At 38.3% G+C, this 11,430-nt stretch overlaps 1 protein-coding gene across 1 annotated transcript in view; it reads left to right on the top strand.

The window, feature by feature from the left end:
- Positions 1-11,430, top strand: part of PSMG2 (proteasome (prosome, macropain) assembly chaperone 2) — a 17,642-nt gene extending 6,212 nt beyond the window's left edge. The window contains exons 3-7 of the mRNA XM_006763254.2: positions 3,433-3,491; positions 4,754-4,872; positions 5,732-5,905; positions 10,182-10,302; positions 11,131-11,430. Coding sequence (XP_006763317.1) covers positions 3,433-3,491; positions 4,754-4,872; positions 5,732-5,905; positions 10,182-10,302; positions 11,131-11,223 — 566 coding nt within the window. The 3' untranslated portion in view covers positions 11,224-11,430. The remainder of the gene's footprint in view (positions 1-3,432; positions 3,492-4,753; positions 4,873-5,731; positions 5,906-10,181; positions 10,303-11,130) is intronic.

The following is an 11,430-nucleotide window of genomic DNA, read 5'->3' as shown; positions in this document are numbered from 1 at the left end:
CGGCCCGCAGGCCATATAAGGCCCACGAAATCTTTTGATTGGGCCCTACCAAGGCATTAGGGGTGAGTTAATTAAATATTTGACCAAATATAGCAGGCTAATTTTTAAGTTGATAATTTTGTGTGGCCCGAGAATGATGTTATAAATATCTAAATGGCCCTTGGCAGAAAAAAGATTCACCACCTCTGGTCTAAAGGGTTGGTTAGATAAAAGCTAAATATTTTTGGACCGAATATACAAAAGGTAATATTGCTTTCGTATCTCATCAGAAGGAAAATGAGGGATTAAAAAAAAAAAGGAAAACAGGATCTTAACAAAAAATTATTTCATGATACACTGATGGAGAACTTAAGTTTTGCTATATGGAAGTTAGGATATCTTACATTTTAAAGCTTAGCCTGCTAACTCCTTACAGATATGTCCTCTTCCCAGTAGGTTTGCATTGCACTGTATGTGTACATCAGAGATAAATTGGAGGCCTGAGTGGCCAATGCCTTAATCCTTTTTCCCTAAATTTATCCCTTTTTTCCTAATTCTTTTTTTTAATGTATTTTATTGATTTCTTACAGAGAGGAAGGGAGAGGGATAGAGAGTTAGAAACATCGATGAAAGAGAAACATCAATCAGCTGCCTCCTGCACACCTACTACTGGGGATATGCCCGCAACCAAGGTACATGCCCTTGACCGGAATCGAACCCGGGACCCTTGAGTCCACAGGCCGATGCTCCATCCACTGAGCCAAACCGGTTAGGACCTTTTTTCCTAATTCTTAATCTTCCTGCTTTAGCTGCCTTTGCCCTGAACATACCCGATGGTTACTAGGCTTGCTGATGCAAATCCCCAATCACACCACACCATAACAGTCCAATGAGATAATCCCCAAAAGACCTATAGCAGAAGAGACCTGATCCACCAAAGGGTTTGCCCAAATCTAGGGTTATTTGTAATCTTTTTTTTTTAAATATATTTTATTGATTTTTTACAGAGAGGGAGGGGAGAGAGATAGAGAGTTAGAAACATTGATGAGAGAGAAATATCGATCAGCTGCCTCCTGCATATCTCCTACTGGGATGTGCCCGCAACCCAGGTACATGCCCTTGACCGGAATCAAACCTGGGACCTTTCAGTCTGCAGGGCGACGCTCTATCCACTGAGCCAAACCGGTTCCGGCTGTAATCTTTTTTATAGTAACTAAAAGCTTATCTCTTGCCTAGCCGATGTTGTTGAGTGGTTGAGCATTGACCTATGAACCAGGAGGTCATGGTTCGATTCCCCATCCTCATCCCAGTAGGGGGCGTGCGAGAGGCGGAATGATTTTCTCTCATCGTTGATGTTTCTCTCTCTCTCTTCCTTCCTCTCTGAAATCAATAAAATTTTTTAAAAATAAAATTAAAGATAAGCTTACCTTTTAGCACAGTAAGCTAATCCTATGTCCTTAGAGACTATATTTTGTCTTTGGTTCATATCAGAGCTTTTCATTCCTGGAGGTGAAGTTGACAGGGACATTTTAGGCATCAGTAAGTGGGACCCTTTCTAGAATCTGATAGAAGTTATGGGTCCTTTTCCCAGAAAAGCATACACATTGACTCACAGAAAATTTTGCATGTTATTTCAGGTCTTTGAAAAACTCCTGCCCTAGCCAGTTGGCTCAGTGCATAGAGCATTGGCCCACAGACTGAAGGGTCTGGGTTCGATTCCAGTTAAGGGCTCATACCTCAGTTGCGGGCTTGATCCCTGGCCCTGGTTGGGGCATGTTCAGGAGGCAACCAATTGATGTGTTTCTCTCACATCGATATTTCTCTATATATCTATTTCCTCCTCCCACTCTCTTTAAAAATCAATGGAAAACGCCGAAACCGGTTTGGCTCGGTGGATAGAGCGTCGGCCTGCGGACTGAGAGGTCCCAGGTTCGATTCCGGTCAAGGGCATGTACCTGGGTTGCGGGCACATCCCCGGTGGGAGATGTGCAGGAGGCAGCTGATCGATGTTTCTCTCTCATCGATGTTTCTAACTCTCTATCTCTCTCCCTTCCTCTCTGTAACAAATCAATAAAATATATTTTAAAAAAAATCAATGGAAAACTATCCTCAGGTGAGGATTAACAAAACAAACAAAAACCTCCTAAAAAACAGAAATTAAAAAAATAAAATAAAAAACAAACAAACAAAAAACAGAAATGTACTTACTCCAGGGATTTTATTACATGACTAACATTCTCCTTTGTTTTATTCTTCCGTTAATCCAATTAGTATTGCTGTTCTCTAGAGAGGAGAGAGGAGAAAGGAGACTATCAGAAACTGAAAACATTCTTAAGAATTATTTTATTTTCAGTAATGTCAGAAATTTCTAGGGGAATACTTCTTTGGGTTTTTTGTTTTGTTTTTTATTTTAGAAAGAAAGTAACGAAGAGAGAGAGAGAGAGAGAGAAACATCCATTAGTTGCCTCCTGAACACTCCCCAACTGGGGATCGAACCCACAACCTAGGTATGTACCTGACTAGAAATCGAACCTGCAACCCTTCAGTACACGGAACAATGCTCCAACCAACTGAGCCATACTGGCCAGGGCTACTTTGGTTTTATAATCAAAGTTAGAAGAAAAATAATTTTCTTAGAGTTAACTTTTCAGAAATGAATGTATTCCATAGAATAAAACCCACTGGTACATTTTAAGGTACTTCTAAAATGCTTTAATTTAACCAAGTGATATAGTACATATCTTCTATTTTTTAATTATTGAAAATATATAGATACACTCCAGCCGATTTGGCTCAGTGGATAGAGCGTCAGCCTGCGGTCTGAATGGTCCCGGGTTGTGGGCTCGATCCCCAGGAGGGGGCGTGCAGGAGGCAGCCAATCAATGATTCCCTCTCATCATTGATGTTTCTATCTCCCTCTCCCTTCCTCTCTAAAATTAATATAAAATATATTTTAAAGAAAAAATATATAGATACAAAAGTTCTTACAATTCGATTTTAATTTTTACATTAAATTTATATCCTTTTAATTTAATTCTCAGTTACAGTTTACATTCAATATTACTTCGTATTAATTTCAGCATAGTGGTAGATCAGTGTTATACTTTACAAAGTCGTTCCCCCAATATTTCAAGTACCCTCCTGACACATAGTTATTACATTATTTTCACTATGTTTCCTAGGGTGTGCTTTACATTCCCAGGACTATTTTGTGACTACCAATCTGAAGTTCTTAATCCCTTCATTTAACATACTACTCTAGGTACATCCATGGTGTTGCAAATGGTAAGATTTCATTCTTTTTTATGGCCGAGTAATATTCCATTGTGTATATGTACTACAACTTTTTTATCCTTTCATCTGTTGACGGGCACTTGGGTGGCTAATAGTTTTATTTCTATAACTCCTTCATTTTAACTTTTGTATGATTTCATTTTCTTCTTGTCTTTACAGTATATTCATTGCCTTCAAAGAAGCTAGTGGTTCTTCAGTTAAGATCCATTTTTATTAAGGTTAGCATATTATATTTGCCTTTTAAAATTTATTAAAGTAAAATATGAGTAAATACTAAGTATCATTAAGAATTAAGAGTCAAAAGTAATTTCTGAGTTTTTATTGTATGTACAGTTAAGAAAGTTCTGAATTTACAGTGAAAAAAATCAAAATGTCAGAGGTGCTACCATTATTTTATGATTATATTGAAAGGAATTGGGACAGATAGCTTGGATCTTACATATTCCCAATTCAGGTAGCCTTGGTGAAAAAACTTAAGCATGTGAACATTATAGATTTATTTCATTTGTATTACGTTTCAAGCAGTGGCATCTACATATAAGTTATGGATATATCACAATATTTTCTGCATCCAGCTGCTACCACTGTAGTCCAAACTACTGTTATCTCTTATGCCCCTAATTCTAGTCTTGCCCCAACTACTTCCCACAAACACTTAATAGTCTGTTTGCAAACAGCACGTCAATGTTCCTTTCAAATCACATCACTTCTCTCTTCAAAAAGCGTTTTAGTGGCTTCCTATCTTATTCAGAGTGAATTCACACCCCTACTATGGCCCATCCGGCCCTGCATTTGCACTGATATGGTAGCCATAGCCACATTTAGCTATTTAAATTCTGATTCATTAATTAAAAGTGAATAAAATTAAAAATTCAGTTTCTCCATCATTCTAGTCACATGTGTCAAGCACTTGCCATAAAGAACATTTCTGTTATTGCAGTGTTCTGTTGGACAGTTGCTCTACCTAATCTGACCTCCGACCACTCCTCTGTGCTCATTTGCCTATTGACCCTTTTTGCTCACCCTACCTGCTTCAAAGGTCCTTCGGCCTGGCCTGCGCCCTCTCGCAATCTGGGACCCCTCGGGACATGTTGGATAGCCTGTTTCAGCCTGATCCCCACAGGCCAGATCCAGACAGGAGGGAGCCCAATCCCCACAGGCCTGATTCAGACAGGAGAGAGCCAGATCCTGTGTGCTGAGTGTCTGTCCCCTGGTGGTCAGTGCATGTCATAGCAACTGGTCATTTGGTCACTTAGGCTTTCATATATATAGATTGTAAAGATATAATAGGTAATTCATTGCTCTTTTTCACCTTCAGTTTAAGGACTGTAAATGGATCTAAAAATAATTCTAATTTTAGTATATTTAAATTATATATCATGAGATAAAGTTGATAAAATATTATAGAGAATCCTCTTACTAGTATACTCTAAGATCTAACTTTTAGATTTTCTTTTTTTTCCCCCCAACACATACGAAGTATAAATCAAAGCCATTCTGTGAAAAACTGCTTTCATGGGTGAAAAGTAGTAACTGTGCCAAAGTTATTGTTCTTTCAAGCAGTCATTCATATCACCGTAATGATCTACAACTTCGCAGGTATGTTTTTGCCTTTGAGAAAAATGTTTTTGTAAAGATTATGCAATATTATGATGATTTATCTATTAAAAGTTAAAATAAGTTTTACAAGCCATGTATATCCTTACCTCTCCTCCCTGAAATTTAGAAAGAAGAAGGTAAAAGAAAGTCAAGAGATAGGAGGGAGCACAGTTAGGTTGACTCAGTTCCATAGTTGGGGCACAAGGAAATATACAGATGGTTCTGGAACTGTGCTTTGATTGTGTGGTATTGTGCATGCAACATTACAGAGCTAAGCTATGAAAAGAGAGGAGAAAGGGTACCTAGATTTATTGTTTAATAATTTTTTAAAGAGTGGGTTGATACTTCTGTTTATTTTCGTATATTCAACCATTTGTATTTGCAGAAATCCAGTTGCTTTTACTAGTATGTATAGCTCCTAGCCATTTCAAACTGAAATCTTAAATATAAGACAAAGTATCCAAGAGATAGCAATATAACCTATTTTATTGCATGATCATTTATGCACGTATAAAATCATGATGAAAAATATCAGCCAAGAGTAACCTTTCAAAACTGGAGCTAATTTCTAGGAATCTCACAATAGGCATCATGGCCAGAAGGGAGCATAGCTGTGAAAACTAAATTTATCTTCGTGATGGTCTTGCCTTAGTTTAAATATTCCTATCTCTTTACCATTTCTCTGTAAATAGCAAGTCAGAACAATATTTTTTACGTTATTCTTCCAAAGATTGCTAAAACTTAGGTTTGCCTTGTGCAATGGAATAGAGAATAAGATAATTTTTTCTAAAAGACTGATTTTTGCTTTCATGTTTATATTTGTGAGTTTTTAGAAAGTTAATTATGTAATTGTTTCTAGTACTCCCTTTAGGTACCTACTTACACCTTCCCTGCAAAAAAGTATTCAAAATAAAATAAAAAACCTTAACTGGGAAGAAATGGAAAAAAGCCCATGCATTCCTGAAATAAGTGATTCTGAGTATTGCATCCGTATACCTGGAGGAGGTATCACAAAAACACTCTATGATGAAGGGTGAGTTTGTTTGCCTCTTTCTCATTTGTTCCCTGCTTTATTTAAAAGTGAAAGTAAGATAATTTGGAGAATTGTTGGATTGCTTATTGGAACATTGAAAATCCTATCCTGTATAATAAAAGAATAATATGCAAATTGACCGAACTGCAGAAGGACCAGTCACTATGACACGCACTGACCACTGGGGGGCAGACGCTCAACACAGGAGCTGCCCCGTCGTGGTCAGTGCACTCCCACAGGGGGAGCGCCACTCAGCCAGAAGCCGGGCTCCTGGCTGGCAAGCCCAGCAGTGGTGGCAGGAGGCTCTCCCACCTCATAGGTAACGCTAAGGAGCAGTGAGCCGGGCTCACAGCTGGTGAGCACAGCAGTGGTGGCAGGAGTCTCTCCCACCTCATAGGTAATGCTAAGGAGCAGTGAGCCGGGCTCACGGCTGGTGAGCACAGCGGCGGTGGCAGGAGCCTCTCCCGCCTCCATTGCAGGCGGATGGTAAGGAGCAAGGGGTCCCAGACTGAGAGAGCCCCAGACTGCGAGAGGGATGGGGATCGGGCCTAAGCCAGCAGGGGGACATCCCCCAAGGGGTCCCGGTCCTGGACTGCAAGAGGGTGCAGGCCGGGCTGAAGAACAACCTCTCCCCCCACCCCAATGCACGAATCTCATGCACCAGCCCTCTAGTATATTTATAAAATGGAAATTAAATTCAGGGGAAAGATTGAAATTTGATTATAGGAGAACAGGTTCCTGAGAAGCCTTATTTAATGCTTTATTATATGTGGCATGTTAGGGATCCTGATACTTGTTCAATGCAACCTCTATAATCTTTTTTTCTTTTTTTTTATGTTTTGGTTTGGGGTTTTTTTGTTTGTTTATATTTTTATTGATTTCAGAGAGGAAAGGAAAGGAAGAGAAACATCAATGACGAGAGAGAATCGTTGATCAGCTGCCTCCTGCTTGCCCCACACTGGGGATCAAGCCATCAATCTGGGCATGTGCTCTGACTGGGAATCGAACCATGACCTCGTGTTAACAGGTTGATGCTCTACCAGAGAGCCACGCCAGCTGGGCTATAATCTTTTTTTAATTGTGGTAAAATATACATAACATTAACCATTTTTAAGTGTACAATTAAGTGGCATTAAATACATTCACAGTGTTGTGAACCCATCACCACTTTCAGAACATTGGCATCATTTTAAACAGAGAATCTGTTGCATTAAAATATAACTCCTATTTTATTTCTGTAAAGTCAGTAGTAATGTCCTCACTTTTATTTCTGAATTGATAATTTGAGTCTTCCCAAGTTCTTTAAAATATAGTTGAATTGAATATATGTATCTGCAAGATACTACAAAACATAACTTTAGAGTTCATCCTATTTAAAGTTGTTTCTCACAAAATCAATTTTCTTGTATTCAGCTATAGCAAGACCTGTGTTTAATGTTCAATGTAATTTTACATTCATTGCAATAAATACTTTTTTAAAATATATTTTTTAAATTGATATTTAGAGAGATAGGAAGGGAGAGGGATGGATAGAAACATTGATGAGAGAGGAACATCATCAGTTGGCTGCCTCCTGCACACCCCTCACTGGGGATTGAGCCCAAAACCCAACATGTGCCCTGACCGAGAATCAAACTGTGACCTCCAGGTTCATAGGTCCACACTCAGCCAATGAGCCCAACCAGCCCAGCACAATAAATAATTTTTTTAATATATTTTATTGATCTTTTACAGAGAGGAAGGGAGAGGGATAGTTAGAAACATCAATCAGCCACCTCCTGCACACCCCACTGGGGATGTGCCCGCAACCAAGGTACATGCCCTTGACCGGAATCGAACCTGGGCCCCTTCAGTCCATGGGCCAATGCTCTATCCACTGAGCAAAACTGGTTAGGGCTAAATAATTTTTGAAATTGAAAAAAAATCATGACTCATACAATTTTTTATCCTTTTTTCTCCCTCAATGCATATTAAGATTATTTGCTAAATGTTTTGTGATATACATATTTTGCCTTCTCACTATCAGAACAAATATATATTCTTATCTCTGGAAAAGATAATATTACTCCTAGTGACAGTGGTGTGGCTGACTTGAGAGTCTTTACACGGGGTGGGCAAAAGTAGGTTTAAAGCTGTGAGTACACGAAACACAGAGTTTATTCTTGTGTTATCACATTAATTATTGTATTATTTTCCATACAAGCAACTATAAACCTACTTTAGCCCACTCTTGTATTTAATTGAAATAGAAGTACATTTGTAAATTAATAATGGATATATCTCATGTGTTAGTGTCACAAAAAGTAATAACATTAGTCACACTCCACCTTCCATTTTTACAGAGAGGACCAGAGGATATTAAAACTCTTATCTGCCCTAATCAGTTTGGCTCAGTGGATAGAGCGTTGGCCTGCGGACTAAAGGGTCCCAGGTTCGATTCTGGTCAAGGGCATGTACCTTGGTTGCAGGCACATCCCCAGTAGGGGGTGTGCAGGAGGCAGCTGATGGATGTTTCTCTCTCATTGATGTTTCTAACTCTCTATCCCTCTCCCTTCCTCTCTGTATAAAATCAATTAAATATATTTAAAAAAAACAAAACTCTTATTTTACTACTAGAGGCCCGGTGCACGAATTCATGCACAGATGGGGTCTGATTAGGGGCGGGGGAAGGGGCCGCAAGTGGTTGGCCAGCCAGCCCCACCCCAGTCAGTGGGAGGGGACGGGCCAGCCACGGGGAGGGGCAGCGTGAGGTTGAGGGGGGCCAATCGGGGCCCCGATCGGGTTGGTTGGCCGCCACAGTGTGTGTAACAGCAACTGGTCATTCTGATCGCTTGGTTTTTATATAAATAGATTTTTGTTACAAAGTAGTAGTGTGGGGCACTGTAAGTTCAAGGCCATACCACAGCACTTTTTAAGCTAGAGCCTTTAAAATGAAGGCACACCAGGGTGACTGGCTTTCTCTCAGCATGATCCATTTCTAAGGCTATCATGACATGAATAATCAGGAACACTGCTCACAGTTCTTCCAAACAAAGCCAGAGAGTCCCTAAGATATTTTAGAACTGTGTACTGAGATGGTATAATTAGTGCTAACAACTTCCAACTTCTAATTTTTAAGCTGAAATGCTGTGGGCTCTCCCTGTACAGCTGAGACCTTTGAACTTCCATGCCAGATTCTCCTCCACATCTTACATCTGTAGCTCTCTGTCAGGCATGTGCTCTCAAGTTTTGGTATAGTTCTTCTCATAGTGCTTGGTTTTAGGGTGTTAGAAATGATTTTTGCTTTTGTTGGCAAACAGGAAGCTTTTTGCATTGGTAAGATCTCCATCTTGTTACTAGCTTGGGGCATTTATAACATAACAGTTAAGAGACTTACGTTTGGAGTCAGAAAGACCTAGGTTCAAGTGCCACCTCTGCCACTTCCTACATATAGAACTTTGAGCATGTTAACTATATTGAAATCTCTGTAAACCTAAGTTACCTCATAATTAATTGCTAACATTAATTATGGGCAGGCACTGTTTTAAGCCCTTTGCCGTCACTACCACCTTTTAACCTCACGACAACACTATGAGTTCAATTCTGTTATGATCCCTCTTTAACAGAAGAGGAACACTAAAGCCTTGATTAAGTAACTTGCCTGACATAATCTGGTAAGTGGCAGAGCTAGAATTTGAATCCAGGTACTCTGTCCTTGTTTCCATTATTCCAAACTGATTGATTTATGAAATGGGTATAATTATAACTTTCTCAAGGATTGTTGTAGGGATTAAGTAATAAAATATGCAGACATTGCTTACCACATAATAATCACTCAATAAATGTAAGAAATAATAGTAAGGTGTCTCCCCCCTCCCCTTTTATTCTGTTCCACAATTTTCTTTTGCTGCTTTTGAATAATAAGGTGTTAAATTCTTTCAGTCTCTGTTGTGGTGCTTCTGAAAATAGCTGTTTCTACAGTAGGTTTCAGGAGTAGATCAGAATATACCTCATGTTCTATAACCGAGGATAGAGGGGTGGTTTTTTATGTAGCCTTGGTGTGAGACACAAACTTGCATTTGCTTAGGGTGGGCTTACATGGATGGCTCCAAGTCCTGGCCTCACAAACAGAAGAATGTATCTGGGGTAACGGGAGATAAATAAGTGATTTCATGATGGGTATCTTCTCCTTGCCCAAAACTTAGATTATCTTAGCTATAAAACAGACACACTTAGCTATAGTTAACGGCGTCTTATATCAGTAGAATACTTAATTTTTTTTTTTAATTTGTTGTAGCTGTTCTAAAGAAATCCCAATGGCTGTTCTGCTCAAATTTGTTTCAGAAGGAGACAATATCCCAGATGCATTAGGTCTTGTTGAATATCTTAATGAATGGCTTCAGATAATCAAACCACATGTAAGTTTTTTCCTATAGCTTAAGCCTCTGATTTCTCTGGTTATATATTCATATATTTTATATGCTATATAAGTAGACCAAATAAGTAGAAGTTTATGTTGAATATAAACATATTTCTACATAAAATTTATTTTAACTGAACTTTTTAAAGGAGGGCAAGTTAACCAACTTGCTGTTTACAGTTGTTTCGTTAAAGCTAATTTTCCATAAAAGGAATATCTTAAGTACTTCATTGTATTCACTATTCATGTTGCATTTATACCAAAAGCTTCTTATAAGAATAAACAAGTTCTTTTTGGAATTCAGGATTCCTTTTTTTTTTTTTTTAGAAAACAAAAGGTTATGTGAGCAATACTGTAGCTATCGAATACACATTATAATTAAAAGACTTTTCTCTATATGAAATAAGAACATCACACCTAGAGAAATCAGTTAGCCTTTAGGCATAGCAGAAGTCCCATAAGGCTGTTTTATATGGTAGGCAACTGTCTTTTTAATTTATGATTTTGCTCAGAACAAATTGATACCCTCAGCACTGATTTTTTTTTAATACCTATTTCTTTTAAGTTTGATTTTACTTGGTGGAATCTATCCACAGCCTTTCTGGCATACCTTTATAATTTGCAACTTGAGGAAATTTATCGTAAGTTGACATAAAGACATAGAAATGTATTGCTTTGTTTTTCATTACAATAAAACGGAGCTAAAAGTGTCAAAACCAAAAAGAACCAAAAAACTAGAGAAGGGAGAGTTTTATAACACTTACATGTTAAAAGATAATTTGTTGGTAAAGATGAAGGGTTAAAATATTTTGTTCTTCGGTTACAGAGTGATGACGCCACAGCATCTGCCTTGCCGTGGAAAATGCCAAGTTCTTGGAGATTACTCTTTGGCAGTGGTCTTCCCCCTGCACTTTTCTGATCTGTTTTCATTTTTATACCTTATGTCCCAAGATACTTATTACCAACACAACTGTTAGCTGTATAAAAGTTGTATTATCTAATGTATTAGAAAAATCTCAACTCTTTACAGAAAAAATGGATTAGCAAAAGATTGGTTTTGTTATGCTTTTCATCATATACAACAAATGTAAATTTTGTACAATAAAATATTTCCTAAGTAATTTCA

This window comes from Myotis davidii, unplaced genomic scaffold, assembly GCF_000327345.1.
Source record: "Myotis davidii unplaced genomic scaffold, ASM32734v1 scaffold78, whole genome shotgun sequence".
Classification (NCBI taxonomy): domain Eukaryota; kingdom Metazoa; phylum Chordata; class Mammalia; order Chiroptera; family Vespertilionidae; genus Myotis; species Myotis davidii.
The sequence above is the reverse complement of the archived record's forward strand: the minus strand, read 5'-3'. Positions and strand labels throughout refer to the sequence as shown.